Source organism: Drosophila navojoa, chromosome X (assembly GCF_054131105.1).
Source record: "Drosophila navojoa isolate 15081-1374.11 chromosome X, UAZ_NAV_1.0, whole genome shotgun sequence".
Classification (NCBI taxonomy): domain Eukaryota; kingdom Metazoa; phylum Arthropoda; class Insecta; order Diptera; family Drosophilidae; genus Drosophila; species Drosophila navojoa.
Genome location: NC_142895.1, coordinates 9348249 through 9364483, shown reverse-complemented (window position 1 = coordinate 9364483; position 16235 = coordinate 9348249). Strand labels below are relative to the sequence as shown.

At 39.6% G+C, this 16235-nt stretch overlaps 4 protein-coding genes across 5 annotated transcripts; 2 read left to right on the top strand and 2 right to left on the bottom strand.

Moving 5' to 3' along the window:
* Positions 1-62: 62 nt before the first annotated feature.
* On the top strand, positions 63-2069 carry LOC108657144 (uncharacterized). The gene is made up of 2 exons (XM_018109610.3): positions 63-907; positions 971-2069. Exons 1-2 carry the CDS (start codon positions 168-170, stop codon positions 1704-1706), a joined length of 1476 nt encoding a protein of 491 aa, XP_017965099.1. The 5' UTR covers positions 63-167; the 3' UTR covers positions 1707-2069.
* Positions 2070-2128: 59 nt separating this feature from the next.
* Positions 2129-3384, top strand: LOC108657151 (uncharacterized). The gene is made up of 2 exons (XM_089263021.1): positions 2129-2389; positions 2911-3384. The coding sequence occupies exons 1-2, from the start codon at positions 2129-2131 to the stop codon at positions 3058-3060; spliced, it is 411 nt and encodes a 136-aa protein (XP_089119147.1). The 3' UTR covers positions 3061-3384.
* On the bottom strand, positions 3017-9315 carry LOC108657149 (uncharacterized). 2 transcript variants are annotated; one of them, XM_030387260.2, is made up of 3 exons: positions 8443-9313; positions 6114-6316; positions 3017-3193 (listed from the first exon to the last, which is right to left on the bottom strand). In XM_030387260.2, the coding sequence occupies exons 1-3, from the start codon at positions 9041-9043 to the stop codon at positions 3143-3145; spliced, it is 855 nt and encodes a 284-aa protein (XP_030243120.1). In that variant the 5' UTR covers positions 9044-9313; the 3' UTR covers positions 3017-3142. The 2 variants fall into 2 exon arrangements, with proteins under 2 accessions (XP_030243120.1, XP_030243121.1); XM_030387261.2 differs by lacking the exon at positions 3017-3193 and adding an exon at positions 4525-5990 and having other exon boundaries at positions 8443-9315.
* Positions 9316-9340: 25 nt separating this feature from the next.
* LOC108657150 (uncharacterized) lies at positions 9341-12941 on the bottom strand. Its single transcript, XM_089263475.1, has 3 exons — positions 12027-12941; positions 10292-10377; positions 9341-10231 (listed from the first exon to the last, which is right to left on the bottom strand). Exons 1-3 carry the CDS (start codon positions 12386-12388, stop codon positions 9348-9350), a joined length of 1332 nt encoding a protein of 443 aa, XP_089119601.1. The 5' UTR covers positions 12389-12941; the 3' UTR covers positions 9341-9347.
* Between the last annotated feature and the right edge of the window lie 3294 nt (positions 12942-16235).

Below are 16235 nucleotides of genomic sequence, written 5' to 3'. Positions count from 1 at the left end.
CGATGACAAAACGTTCGAATAATCATCGACTCAGCGCTAAATGTGTCGACTACAAAACAGCTGTTAAGAGCCGCCTATTAGCAGAGTGCCATCGCTAGCATAATTTCTAATGTGTTTGTTATTTTTTTTCGAATGATAAGCCGCATTAGGGTATTTTCGTAGTCAATATGGTGAAAGTAGGCAAGGCGCGTAGCAAGGAGCGTGCCGCGCGCAGCGATAATGAAGTACACTCAAACAGCAACGATGACGACACCACAAACAAGTCCGCAAAATCAAAGACCATTAAGAAGCGTGGGGATGCGGCAAGCCGGAAAAAGAGCAAAACGCGTAAGCAAAGAAGAACGCGCGATAGCTCTAGCTCGAGCTCCTCAGACAGCAGCGGTAGCAGCAGTAGTAACAGTGGCAGCAGCAGCAGCAGTAGTAGCAGCGACTCTTCCAAATCCTCCCATGAAAATAAACGCGCCAAAAAATCTAAGCTGAGCAAAGACGCAAAGGAGAAACAGCCACAGCAGCAACAACAACAACAGCAACGAGAGCCCGTTACACTGGAGAATAAAGTGCAAGAGCAGCGTTCCAAATGGGATAGTCCAGAGCGCCATAGTTCCAGCAAAAACATAAACAAGAGTCGCAAACGTAGTCGCAGTCGCGATGGCGAGCGTGAGCGAGAGCGCGTGCGTGAAAGGGACAGAGATAGGGAAAGAGAGCGAGATAGGGAGCGGGATAGAGAACGAGATCGTGAGCGTGACAATCAAATGCGACGCGGTCGTGAGAGGGAACGGGAACGGGACAGAGAGCGAGGACGAGATCGAGAGCGCAGCAAGGATCGCCGCCAGCAGCCGCAGCAGCGTACGCGTAGTAATGAGCGAAGGGGAGAACGACCACGTCGCTCGTCCGCCGATGGACGTCGGTAAGTAAATGAGTTTTATTGCTATAGGGTCGACAGTCTAAGCTTGACTTCTGACCATTGCAGTCGCAGCAGGAGTCACAGTCGCAGTCGTAGTCCGAGGGATCGTGGCTACAGAGGCGGCGCAGGTGGACCACGGCGACAGCAACAACGATCACGCAATGATAATCGCAATCGCGACGACGAGCATTTCGAATGGGGCAAGCCGAGCGACAAGGACAAGCCGCCGGCATCCAATGAAGCCGAACCCATTGATAAGGAGAAACCCAATTTTGGACTAAGCGGTGCCCTGACTGAAGATACGAATAAAGTGAACGGTGTTGTTGTTAAATACTCAGAGCCACCCGAGGCACGTAAACCGAAGCGTCTGTGGCGTCTATATCCATTCAAAGGAGAAACGGCGCTGCCCACATTGCACATACATAGGCAGAGCTGTTTTCTGGTGGGACGCGATCGCAAGGTAGTCGATTTGGCTGTCGATCATCCCAGTTGCAGCAAGCAGCATGCGGCTCTGCAATATCGCCTGGTGCCCTTCGAGCGCGACGACGGCAGCACAGGCAAACGGGTGCGCCTCTATCTTATTGACCTGGACTCAGCAAACGGCACGTTTCTCAACAATAAGAAAATCGATTCACGCAAATACTATGAGCTAATGGAAAAGGATGTCATCAAGTTTGGCTTTAGCTCGCGGGAATATGTGCTGTTGCACGAGAACAGCAAGGAGGACCAGGAGGATGATGATGTGCATATCAAAGACGAGCCGCTAGATTCAGCTGCCGATCTGACGACTGCGCAAATCTGAAAGAGAAGAGTTACTACAATGATTGCTTGCTGGCTCTCTCTCTCTCTCTCTCTCTCTCTCTCTCTCTCTGTCTATGTCTGTGTCTGTCTTTATATGCACTCTATTCTTAAACTAAGTTCGTTTGTATACAAAACAAACTAAAAACTGAAACAACATATGTATACATATTGAATAATTTTTTGGCCCAAATGTCGCACCCAATTATCACACACACACACACTCACAGCCGAAATTGTTTATTTTATCCACCTTTTGTGTTTTGTCCAGTTTTGTTTTATATATTGTTCTACTTGCGGCACGTTTTAGCGTGTGCTCAACTGCCAACACTGAAATACAAGCAACAATATTACTTCCTCATCAAAATGCACATCAGTTTTGTATTTTAAATGCTGCAACTCGACTGCAGCTCGAAATAGTCCGAAATGCGCGCGCGTACCATCATTATCATTTTTACAATCTGCTGCAGCAGCTGCTGCAGCGATCAATCCTTGGTTTCTGCTGCTAGGCTGCGTCGCCAGGTGGTGCAGCCGGTGTGGCTAATGCGGCCCGATTTGCTGCCCTCTGCGCAGGCGGCCAAGGTGAATGTGACGCCGCAAAAGATTGAGGAAGTCGCTGCTCTTCGGGCCACCATTCAAAAGGCGATCAACGATGGCACCTACGTGGTGGACGCCAGTCCACAACAGGTGAGTTGGACTGCCAAGGAATGTTCAGCTACAGCATGATAGACTCAACAGAAAGCTAACATTTTTACTTAGCTAACAGCCACTGTTAAAAGAACCTTTTTCATTGCATTCAGTTTTGTTGACAGACTGTTAAAATTTGACATCACTAAGAGCTCTGATTTGTGCCACCACTAACCATAGTTAGTGTTGTGCTCTGGTTGACTACTGTCAAATTTGAGTCACATACTTACCGTTATCAGATAGCATTGGATACGAACGTCACTATTGTTGAGTTCAGTACGGCTAAGTAAAATTTGAATGCAACATGCGAGGGCAGTCTGTTAAGTTACAGAACTAAGTCAGGTTTTGTCTGCCAAGTCTTCACACAACTCTTGCATGCTCTATGTACATATACATATATCTATATATGTATATACTTATATGTATATGTATATATGAACGTTGCTAGGAAGGCTAGGTTAGACTTAGATTTAGTAGTTTTTTTTTTTGAATTAAGATGAAACTTTTTGACAAATTTTCAGTTCATATCAAGTTTGGGTCAAGCCACTAATCCTCTAGCAGCTGGAGGACAACTTCCAATGCCTGTGCTGCCAGCTTGGTTGCGACCGGGTAAGTTCATTAACTTCGTTTTCATTGCCCGATATAAAGTTTATTATATGCTTCAGTTATAATAAATATATATGTATGCATTTTTCTTATAGGTTAGGCATGCAGTTCGATATATCCGAGAGTCTGCGTGGTTCGTTGCGATCGTTAGCGATCGAAGAGATGAGGCAGCTTAAAAAGACGACGCGACTTGAGAAACTGGAAAAAGTCGAAGAAGAAGAGGATAGTAAAAAATACCAAAATCAAATGCAATTTCTTTGGATTTTTATTCGAAAAAAAAAAAAAAAATAATAATAATAATAATAATGAATAATGTAATAATATATATATATATATAAACTATGTAGCATATGAAATTTGTAATTATCAAACAATTTCCAACAGTTTAATTTTTGTTTTGTCTGGGGTGTGTGTTATTTATAGGGTATACATGGGGTATATATATATGTATGTGTATAGATCGCTGTACAAAATCTCTTTAAACATTAAATTTTCTCTAGCACTAAACAAAAATGCTCTAAAATACATATACACACACATACACATACACATGTGTGTGTATATATGTATCATATATCATATATCATATCAAAGATACTTAGACGCACGTATAGCTTGTTTACTGCAAATCAAGAGGTATACATTAGTTTCTGTGGAACTATAACTAGGCTTCTCTCTTTCATTTGCTTTGAAACACATACATATGTAGAGCTATAAATATACGTATATCTCTATACATATCATGTGTATATCAACTTGTTGCATAAAAGTTTACATTGATTTATTATTTTATGTTTTTCTCTCAATATTTGTTTTGTTCCCTTTTGCAATGAAAACCGACTTTAATATTCAACAAACACAAATTAGTAGAATCTAATTAAAAAACAAAGCTAACATCTGGCTAGCCGATGCCGAAATATACTTACAGAGAGCATTACACTAAGCTACAAATTATAATTATAATAATGGAAAAAAAAATCCTAATACTATTTTATATTTAAGCAAATTTGAGTTCTATTGCTTGCTATATTCTATATGTTCTATTTTTTTTTGGTCCACTTTCGCTATAGAAAGCCAGAAATTGTTGTTCATTTTTGCTTTGGTCTGGTTAGGCGTGTGATCTAGTAATACTAGAATTGGTCTATTTGGTCTATTGCTTCGATGTATGTGTGGCAACTCTGGCAAGAGGAAACAGGTAGCAACTGTACCAAAATAATGAAAGGCAAAGTTTTAGGTTAAGTCTATAAATTATATGATGAATGGAAATGGAAATTTGATCTAAGCTTGCCTATACAAGCCTCTGTGAAAAAAAGCTAAAGATATGTGCTTGGGCAGATATGATCAGACTGACTATACATATATGTATGTATGCATATATAATTGAAAAAAAAAAAAAAAAACAAAAATTATAAAATTTCGTGCTCTAGCTCTCTGCAAATTTTCTAAGCTAATTTATCGATGGCAATCGAATTGATATCGAGTTTACAGTTACAGACAATATTACAGTTGTACGGTATAACAGATTTGTGTTTTCTTTTTTCATTTCGACAGTATTACAGTATTACATACATATAGTACATAGATATTAACGCTCCATTTAGCTCAAGTTTCACATTTTAGCTTACTTCATAAAAAAAAGATTCTAAATACTAGAATTAACTATTATTTTTTCTTTTATAATTTTATTTGTAATTGTTTTTGTTGTATTTTTTTTTATGGTTTTTTATTTGTATTTATTTATTTTTTTTTTTAATATAAGGCGTCTTTCAGATCCGTTTGCTTGCAGAAAGGGTTGAAAAAGGCAAAGGAGTTGAATGAGGAATGGGGATCGATGTGAACTCTGAAGCTCTTTGATTTGATGTAGATTTGGAATGCTTGAATGCAACATGCGAGGGCAGTCTGATAAGTTACAGAACTAAGTCTTCAAACAACTCTCGCATGCTCTATGTATATATATCCATATATATACTTATATATGTACATGTATATATATATATAATTTTTTTTTTTTTTTATAATTAGGTGCAAACTAATATGGCATTTCACAATAAAATTGTCGCACGTTAATTTTTTTTCTCTGTCTAAATGCTAAACACAACATTTTGTGGCTAGTCTTATGGTTGCTTCTTTTTTTTTTTTTTTGGGCTGATTTTTATTTATTTTATATTTATATATTTTTTTTTTGCTTCTTTTCGATCTTGCCTTACTTTGGTTTAACAAGTACTTCTAAAATGAGGAGGCGTGGAATGACGATGAATTGTGTCTTAAATTAAGTACAGCTGCCCCTGCGAACCCTTTTTTGGCTTTCAAGTCTGATATTTCGAGTAATTTTAATAGACATACATATATGAATATTTTTTTTTTTGTTAAAAAAAAAAGAAAAACATGCTTAATAATTTTAAATAAGTTTAGGCACAAAAGTTTAACTTAAAAAAAAATATTAATTAAAATTAAATTTTTTTTTTTTTTTCATTTATACTTAAAACTAAAAAGATCTATTCAAAATTTTGTAATGGCTTGTAGTTTACAAAATTATCGTTTGGAGCAATATTGGTTCGCAGGTTTCTGTATACAATGTAGGACATACGAATAGGGGAATGTAATGACAGATCGATGCTTATAAGAAATGAAAGACTTTTTAGCTATATATGCACTAATGTAATGTGAATATATATTTGCTAAGTACAAAAAAAAAAAAAAAAAAAAAAGACGTGCGATGCTCTGCAGGGATCAATCATGGATCAGTCAGCCCCCACCCTCATCCCATATCATATACGTATATTATTACATTAAAAAAAAAAAAAAGATGAATATTGACGAAAATGGAGAACGACATGATCTGCGATTGGCTGGCACTACGTTCCATCTAAAAAGCAGATTCCATAATAATAATCCAGATTGTCGTTGTTGTTGTTATTCATGATGTTCAAGTGGTTGTTGTTGCTGTTGTTATAGTTGTTGTAGTTGTGTTTAGTTGTTGTCTCTGGCCGTTACACTACACATTATGATGCATGACAGATTAGGCATGATTATGCATATTGCATTATAATAGTATATATGTATATATACATATATATATTTTAAAATACACATATATATATATATATTCTTATCTAACCTCATCGATATCCTCGCCCTCCGACGAGCTTCGAATGGTATTGTACTGGGAGTTACGGCTTCGTAGCATTCGCAGAAAGCTGCCCACCGCGAATATGGTGCGGCGATGTCGATGGAATATACCCTGATATAAGGCCTCTCGTAATGTCTTGCGATCCTCAACGTCCACCGATGACGTCAATGATGTTTGATGCGGCAAACGTGCTGTGAATAAATCATCATCATCATTTTTATATTAGTAATAATAATTGCGATAAGGCAACACAATCGTTAAAACAAGCGTGAGCTTGATCTAGCCGGCAGTGCCCGATTAATAGTTACCCATAATTAGATCTATTTGCTAAGTATTTCCCTATTGCTGTCTTAAGCAATTGAATTTGTGTTGATAAAAGACTCTACTCTGAGCTTCTTAGGCGGGCTCAACAATAAGTTATATCACATGAGTCTAAATTTCTAGTTTGATATGATTTTATAGGACTCTAATAATCTTCGAGCTACGCTTAATGCCAATCTTGAAATGTATATGAAGCAGAGCTCCAGAGCTGTATATACTTAGGTAGCTGCTATGAGCTAACCTATTGGTATCTTTAGCCATGCGAACTTTCAGCACAGTTTCAGCAATCAAAATCAATACATCGATTTTTACCGATAGTAAAAGTATATATTTTAAAATATATTTCTATACTTCAGCTTAATCATTGAACAAGTGTAGTCTTCCCTCTCTCTCTATCTCTCTCTCTTCCTCTTTCTCTCTCTTATATTTAACAAACCTATTAACCTTCAATCGATAATTATCGATTTGCTTATGTTTTCTGGTACAATGTTGATTTGGATCTAGATCACAAGCCAATGTTGGCATAGGCAGCTTTTCAAGACTTCCAGTTATATTGTAAACAATACAGATAAATTGATATTTATCCATATGTATATGTGCACATACATATATTCATCATTTAACCTTCATTCACTGTTCAGCTATAAAACTTAATTGAAATTGAAATAAATAAATATTTTTTACGCCTTAAATTTTCTCCAACTGTCACATTCAATCAGCCAGTAACGATGTGCTCAGCGTGCTATGGCTTGCAGGGTATCCAAATTAATAAATACATAAATGGACACTGTCTACAGTTTGTAGTTAACCGAAAGACCTCAAGTTGAGGCTTCTGTAGCTCAGATTAATTTTCGCATGCGGCTTGTGGCCAGACGTAGTTATACGGAAATACATATATATAAACAGCATATTTATATATAGCATATGTATATGTGTGTGTGCTTATATCATATATGTGTGTGTGTGTTTGTTTGTTTTAGATCAGTTTTCATGGAAATATCAATTCAAGCCGCATGACATTCGAGTACCCTCCCTTCAGCTACAGTAGCAACTGGCTAAAAGCAATTTCAAGCGGCACAATTAATTGAAATGCTTTGCAATCGGCTCCCATTGAATTAGGCATATGTACATATATAGAGGTATGTATGTATATGATATCCAATAGCTATACACTGTGAGTAGGTATTTATATAGTTTATGTATGAGCCGATGCTTTTATTTCCGTTAGTACAAGGCACAGCTATTGTAGTTGTTCCTATTGTAGTTGTAACTGTTCTCTACTACTATGTCATCTCATAACAAATTTGCTTAAAAAAGCAATCTATAGATTTTCGGCAATTGTAGTTTACTAATTATCGATATATAATTCTAAATTCTAGATCAATGTTTGAAATACTTCTATAAAGCTAACATTTACTTGGACTCTTACAAGGTTCAACTGATGACTGTGTCTTCTTTAACATGAACTTTACAAGGCACATAAAAAAGTCTAAGAAAAAGTTAAGAATTGGCTTTGTAATTAGAAGTTTTCTGGGCTATAAATCCATATTTATAGCATTCAGCGATTTTTTTTTAAAGAGTTTTTGGACAGGTTTTATTTAAGGTATCATAAATATATAAGCTGCTTTTACTGTAACTGGAAAATTGATATGTTTTCAGACTTACTTTCAATTTATATTTCTGATTTTCAGAGATCTTCTCTACTGCCTGATAAGATGCACCAGAAACTTTACACTTTAGTTATTTAATTCAGCTTACGCAGTGTTCACTGTACAGCTTGTTGCTCATGTGCGTATTTAAAATTCATTTTCTATTGGGCTGGGCTACCCTGTTTATTTGTTTGTTTGTTTGTTTTTTTATTACTATTTCTTTTTTTTGGTATATGTATATGTATATATTTGTTTTTTACTGAGAACTTATCTGTCCATTAGGTGGGGCTGGGCTCGCTTTTTGTTGTTGTCTTTTATTTTCGTTTATGCACACATATGAAACTTACCTGCAATGGGGGATTTTGGCGATTTCAGCGAATATTCATCCAAATTTTTGGCGCCCAAATCGAGTTTGAGCACCTTTTTGCTTAGCTGCTGTGTGGCGGCTTCCATGTTGCTTGACTTTTCAATTTTGATGTCCACATTGCGTTGGCTAACGGCACTTTTTGTAGTTGCTGCAGCTGTTATTGTTGTTGCTGTTGTTGTGGGCGTTGTTGGCGTTGCTGTTGTGCCAGTTGCTTTGGCGGCATCGGCAACGTTTGCATCGGACATGTTGTTGTTGTTTTTGGTGTTGGCGTTGGTGTTGGTGTTGTTGATATTGTTGCTGCTGTTGTTGTCGTCGTGCTTATCAATATGAATACTGATGCTGTTGCGATTGCCGTTGTTGCTGTTGTTGTTGCAGTTGTTATTCTTGCTATTTGAATTGGAGGTCGCTGCTTGTGAACCGCTGGCACTTGCGGCCGTTAATGCTGCAAATTGTACGTCGCTGCTATTGCCGTTCTCTAACGTCGCTGTTGCTGCTAACGTCGGCGTTGTAGTTGCTGTAGCTGTTGCTGTTGCTGTTGTTGCTGCTTCTGCTGTTAGTACGTCGGCAACAGCCGCAACCATTGTTCGTAATACGTAATAGTTTGGCTTAAAAGCCGTTTTATATATATCTTTTTGTTATAAGCTGCCTACAACTGCTGTCGCTGTTGCGGTTCGTTGTTGTTTGCACATAAAAACACACGCAGAAAACAAAATACAAATTGATGAAAAACGAAACGAAATGATTTCCGATGACGTGCGCGCTGCTTTGCTTTGTTCCAGAATATATTTTGCAGCTCGTTTGTTTGTTTGCTTTGTTGTTTGTTCTGGCAACTAATTGCACTTGTTATTGTTGGTGTTGTTGCTGCCGATGTTTTCGAGTATTCTATTATGTTGGTGGTCTGGCTTCGTTGGGTATTTGCATTGGGCAACTGCCGGCTATTTCAAAGCTGCCGCCATACAGCGCCACCTGTTGCGTACAGTCGGTAAGCGTAATGAGCGGCAGACTGTTATCGCACAAGCGCAGTTGGCTCAAGTTATCGATTATTTCATACAGCTTTCGATGCTGTTGCTGTTGATCGATAGCCGTCACGTGAAAACTATTATTGCTGCTGTTGCTGCTGTTGTTGTTGTTGCTGCTTTTATTGTTGCTGTTATCTTCACCACTCTGCCTGGCAAAATCGCACATGTCCGTTACGTTGCGTTGCCCGGTCGTTATACGCACTCGAATGGCGTCGGTGCTCGAGCCCTGCTCCTGCACCGATGTCTGGCAACGCTCACCCTGCTGCAAACTATTCAAAAGCGTGCTCAACTGTTGCGGCTGCTCGACTGCTGCTTGCTGCCGTCGCGGCCAGGCTTCCAATGAGTGACGTCGTTGCTTGTGGCGCTGTTGCTGCTGCTGCTGCTGCTGTGGCTGTGACTGTAACTGCAACTGCTGCTGCCGTTGCTGTTGCTTTATTGCATTACGTTGGCCAATCGATTGCAGGTACTTGATATTCGCTTGCAACCCCCGTTCGTAGTAGCTGCTCGCCAGCTGCAAATACGTGTACAGATCTATGCGTCGACGTCGCTGCCTCTGCTTCGCCTGCTGCTGCTGCTGCTGCCGTTGTAGGCTTTCCCTCGTATTAATATTTAGTACATGCTGCTCATAATTGTTGCTGCTGCTGCTGCGACTGCTGCTGCTGCGTGCGCTGCCTTGGCTACCATCATTGTCTCTTGTCCTCGTGCCCCTTTCAGGTGGTATACGGCCCCGTTTGGCGGCGCCACTGCGTCAGTTAAGCTGCCGATGAACGAACGCCTTCAGTTGGTCGCAGCTTTGGGCGCTTCTGATACGTTGCACTGTGTCGTTGTAGATTTCGACGGGTGGCAACGCCGTGCAAATTGTTTGCCGGCCACGGGGCGCATACGTAATGCCCGATCTGTAATTAGGCAAGCAGGTTAGCGGCTGGGGCTGATGTAAACATTAATTACAACAATGCCAAGCATTAAACGTATTCACTCGTACGAACACAAAGCAAACAGGCAAACAACAATGAACTAGGTAAATAAAGTGTGGGAGGGTGAGGCCAGTGGGGTCAGTGAAAGGGTCTGGCTAATATGATAATAAAGCAAAACGAGGTGCACACCGAGGGTCAGTTGATGGGTCTCGGTCTGGCTCTAATATAATCAAATAACGATTTCCACCGCCCAGCTCCACTTGACTATTATTTACTTATCGTTATCGTTATCGTTAATATAGGCAATGTCAACAAGTTAGGTTAAGTGCGATGCGGAAGCAGCTCCTTTTTCTTGTATTTTTCCTTTCTGATGATGCGGCACTCGTTGTGAACCCATGACGGAATTAGCTTTGTGCAAAGGGGCTCAGCTGAATGCTAAAGCTGCTTGTTTCATAAAATCAATAGAAAATGAAAATGAAAGCAAAACAATATGATTGATGGGACTGTACTTGCTTATTCGCCAGCTAAGCTCTTTGGCTCTGCGTGCGATTACGTGAACAAGAAATGCCAATGCCAAATCCCAGCAGCTGCGAGAAAATCAATGTCTCTATACCTTCTGGAATATAGCACCCAGACAGATTTGAACTCAGTGAATTAAGCAAATAATAAATATGTCAAATGACTCAACTGATGCCACCAGGCAGACCTCTGGTCTGAGAGGCTTAGGTCGTAAGACTTAAAGCCTCAGTCTGGTAAGGTAATACTTAATATATTTAGTTTTCTTTCATTTAATACCAGTGATTATCTATTGCTTAGTCCTTGGTTGCTGACTCTGACACTTATACAATTGGCAAGCCATACAGTTCTGTCTCTTGTCGACGGTCTGAGCCATCACTGATACTTAACTAAATATACCTGTATTAGCTGGTATTATAATATTCCTTTACATTCATTTTACCCTAACCAAATTATCTTTGCCCCTCCCTACTCAATGCTAGCCTCCACGGTTTTTATGGGATACACTTTATGTTCTTTTCTAGCTATATGCAAGCCCAGGGTATAATTAAATGTCAATAAATAAACTCTAGTTTATGTGGCTGGAGAAAAGGGCGTTTCTCTCCTCACTTGTCTCTGTTTAGTAGGTGTATTTTGATTAGTCCAGCTGATGGATTGTTAACAGGGAATTTCCCTTATAATTTGTCTATATAAAACCAATTGATAAGAGTTGAGGAGACCTAACGCTTAATATATATGACATAATCCCGCTAGATACAGCCCCCAAGTGAATGTGCGCAAGTTCTATTTTTTCCCTATCTGCATTTGCATGCGGAAAAGCCCAAGTGGGCAATTGTCAACTAACTGGCGAGCCCACTAAGCGAAAAAACCACACAATATGCCTTATCAAGTCGCTGTCACTGACGTCAGGCTAGCCGGTCAAGGGTCGGATCTGTTGGGCGGGGGAGGTTGTTGGCCGCTTTGGATAGTTGGGTTGGGTGGCGCAAACTCAAGCTGAAGATGTGTCGGAAATTTCACGTCAATCGCAATGCCGCATGGTTATGATAGCACCAGAGTTTGCTATACGAGTCTAAAAAGCTACACGCTTACACAATTTTTATATGTCATCAGCAGACACATAGCCACTCATACATACACATACACACACACACACACACCTGGGATAGTATTGCACATGGATGGGTAGTTCGCAACGAAATTGGACACTAGAAGTGCTGACGGTCATTGGAGCCAGCGGACGTAGTCGAGTGCGTGGGCGATACTTTGGCTGGGGCAAGTGGGGACGGTCGCCTGGCTGCTGTTTGTGCTGCCACGTGGGGCTCTGTTGCAGCTGTATGTCGCGATAATGATTGGCCACCTCATGCTGATAGCGCTCGACGCGAAAGCACTTCTTGTTGTAGATGCGTCGCATGCTCAGGCGAGGCTCAAATTTACAGCCCACGCGCAGCGGCTGACCCACAACACCCAAGTCGGACATGGAACTATGAATTATGCGCTATACACTGTTACACTCTATATAGGTTTGTGTGTTTCTATGTAATCTATGGAGAATCGAGCGCGGGCTCAACCGTTTGGTCGCAGGCAACGAAGCCAACTACAGACTTGACATTGATGGAACAACTAATCATAGCCTTAAGTTTCCTAAGTCAAGCAGGAGTTCAGAGTGCTTTCGGGGAGGAGTGGGAGCGGCGGGGTTGACGCTCCAACGGTTGGAGCGGGGGTCCCTTGAAATTATGTACAAACATTTGTCTATACATTGATTGGATACAAAACAAAAATCAGTATTTCCGTCTGGCAACAATTTGCGGTTATTTGTTATCACGTCAGTTGGCAATGGGGCGATTGGGTTGGAGTAAACCTCCATGCCAAGTAGTCAGACGGCCCCGGGCCACAATTTCTTTGGGGTGTAATTGCTTGGCTACTTGATACTATGTAAACCTGATATTAACATGTATACGACAATCATAGTACAAGCTCATAAGCAAGGCATAGTTTTCAATCGATATTTATCGAAATGTGAAATCAAATGACCTTTGCATCAACAAGGAAAAACAACTCAGGAATTGAGTTTCACTTTATGAATGTACGATAAGGTTTGTTCGGCCTGGTTGAATTTCAGCTCGATAGATTTTCATTAACGATTTAGATGATGTTATCGAAAAATCAATAATAATGTTTTAGTTTGGATTCACTTAGAGTAATCAAGTAATCATATGGATCGGTTTTCGGAACATGCTACTAACAGAACCGAAGTCTTCATATTAATTAATACTTCTTTCAGATACTGAAATATAGTAAAGCTATATATAGTTTTACTAGATATTCGTAAGACTTGGCAATGTTGATAGACTCCTGGGATGTGCTTCGTCCAAGTACTGGGTATGCGAGCAGTTGTCTAGGGCGTGTTCAGCCTGTGCTGTTGCCAATAGTCAAATTAGTCGTTTTCATGTCGTTAACTATTGTAACTGGTACATCCTCCAATCCCAATCGCTATAGACCCCACCACGTCACTGGGCCGATTTGCATGTTACTGGCGTCAGCAACAATAAGCCAAACAATGTTATTCAAATGCAAAACAAATATTGTCAACAAACACAACAGCTATACATAAAAAGCAAATTTAACGTTTGGGCAATTCTGCACTTCAGTTGCGCTACTATGAATCGTTAGCTAATGCCCGATCTGCTATATACAAGTGTATATAGGCATGATGTTTGTGTTGTGACCGAGAACTTTGAAGTGCGCGAACCCGGGCAGGCGTTTCAATCAATCGTTGGCCTCGACTTAATTGAGCCAACAGCTGATAACAAGCGTATGAAATTTCATTTGGTATTTCAAAATCGACTCTAATTACAATTTAAAGACATTACTATGTATATATATGCGTGTATATATATTTGTATGTATGTATATGTAAAATATGTATAATAGGAAACGGCTCTGTGCGTGTTACATTCGCGCTTCATTAGGGCCTTGCGTCAATATTTATACGAATATGAGTTCTGATAACTTTTTGTAAATGATGATGATTCGCTTCTTATATGTTGAAGCATTCAGTTTTTGAGGTTAACTAAATTGCTTTAATGCTGTTGACAGTTGAGTAAAGTATTGTGTTGGCATTTAAAGAATTTTACTTCCATTTCTAACTCTAGAATAGCTAACAGCGCGTAAAGTATAATCTCCAATGGACTGTAGGCTTACATTTATGTTAACAGTTACTTATAAATATCTTTACATGGTCTGTTGATCAAATGTAGCTAACATGAAGACTCTCTGATAACTATTAACAGTAAGATCAATTAGAATATTTTACTTGACTAAATAGAAAACAATTCTTAACAGTTGTATTAAACGAAACTCTTACCATTTTGTTAGTCCACAAACTAGCACTAAAGTTAACATGTAAGACTTCACATATATATTTAAGTCAACATTTAATGATTGATTACGACTGTGAGCACTTGAGTAAGACCCATCATGCTAGAGTACTCCATATATACATTCGTACGTATAAGCAATATAGAATTGTAGGGCAACTAATGCGATTGAATGATTAATTTAGGATTTCGATGATGATATGAAAGCATGCAATGCAAAAAGCTCCAGACATTCAAGTATATATACATATATATATGTGTGTGTGAGTGTGTGTATGTGTGTGGAAAATAAAGTGAACAATGTAGCCGCTGAACGTGGCAATGTGGCAGTGTGGCACGTTCTATTGTTCAGCTGTCGTTTGCCAGTTTCGGTTTGGCGATTTGTTAATCAATCAGCAAAGAAATCATGCCCCCGGCATCGCTCCCCTCTTCCCGTCTGTCGCGAACCGGCAGTGTTCTACTTTGTGGAAATTATATGAGTAATTGCTGCAGACGAGCCATTAAAAACTGAAAGCAATTTGCGCTGCCCCTTAACGAGGCGACCAGGCGAAAACGGTGGAGCGGCGGTAGGGCGGTCAGTTAAAAAAAGCAACAAGAAAAACCCCAAGCTCTTCGTACAAATCCGCCAGGAGGCGCTGCTAGTTAAGTGTGCGTGTGTGAGTGGGTGTGTTGGTGTGTGCGTAGCTGTAACCATTGCGAGTAATTGCCATGTTTATTTGCTCGCACTGACAAGCGTGTTGGCTGGGGGAAGTGGGAGGGGGAGATGAGAAGCCGCTAACCACATGCGTACACATCCATGCGCATGCAAATATACATACATATATACATATATGTATATACATAAACGTCTATGGTGGCGTATGTTGCGCCTGAATGTAGGCAATGGCCACTTAAATGCCTTAAAACTATGCACACAATTAAAACAACCGTTAAAAGCTGTCATCATGTGCAACGAGCAGCCAGTATAGAGAGCAACAAGGAGACAAGACAGGCAAGAAAGTGAACGCGCCTGAGAGTGAGCGAGAGCGAGAGCAAGTTTCGTCAAATGACACTGACAGCTAAGTGCATGGCAGTGTGTATGTGTTGGTATTAGGCATGCATACGTGAGCTTTCTTCCTTTCACACACACGTACGTATTTGACTTTACGTGTATTTGTTCATAAGCAAATACAATCACAATCAGCAAAGGTTTTTGCCCCACTTTGACACAAAAGCCGTGTTTTAGTCGCTGTGTCTGTGTGACACACTTATTATGCCTTATCACCCAAACACACACACACGGGCACTCACAGGCAAAGACAGCCAGTGCGCACTTAATACACATACGTATGTATGTATTAATGTTCTTTTTTTTTTTTTTTTTACTTTGCACGGTCAATAAACTGCGGGCGCTATGCAGGAAACAAGCACACACAAGCACAAACAAAAACAACAATTAGGCACACATAAATCCATCAACAGGAAACTGGCAGCGGGCACTTCAACTCGGTGTTGGACTTGACATAAATGAACAATGATTGCAGCCATTGAATAATTTATTCAAATGCATTTCAATCGCATAATTAATGAAACAATTGAAAGCGTAACAATATATATGTATATATTTAGATATGTATAAGTAAGTGTATATATGTGTAATAGCAAAACAAATAAGCGCAAATAAACCTTATTGATTGCTTACCAAGCAAATAAATGTACCGCTATTGTTAACCTCTTTTTGTCGTTGTTCAACACAACAGCTGGTCGTATCCGTGTGTATTTGTTTGTTTGTTTGTATGTGTTTGTACGTATGTGTATGTGTGTCTGTACACTCTCTCTTTATCCGTTTGGCAGTTAAAACTGTCACTTGCAATTAGTGCATAATATTTTTTTAATTTATCACTTGACGTTCACAGCCATTTTTATTTAACGGCTGTTCCGCAATTTTCAGATTTAACTTTTTGAATT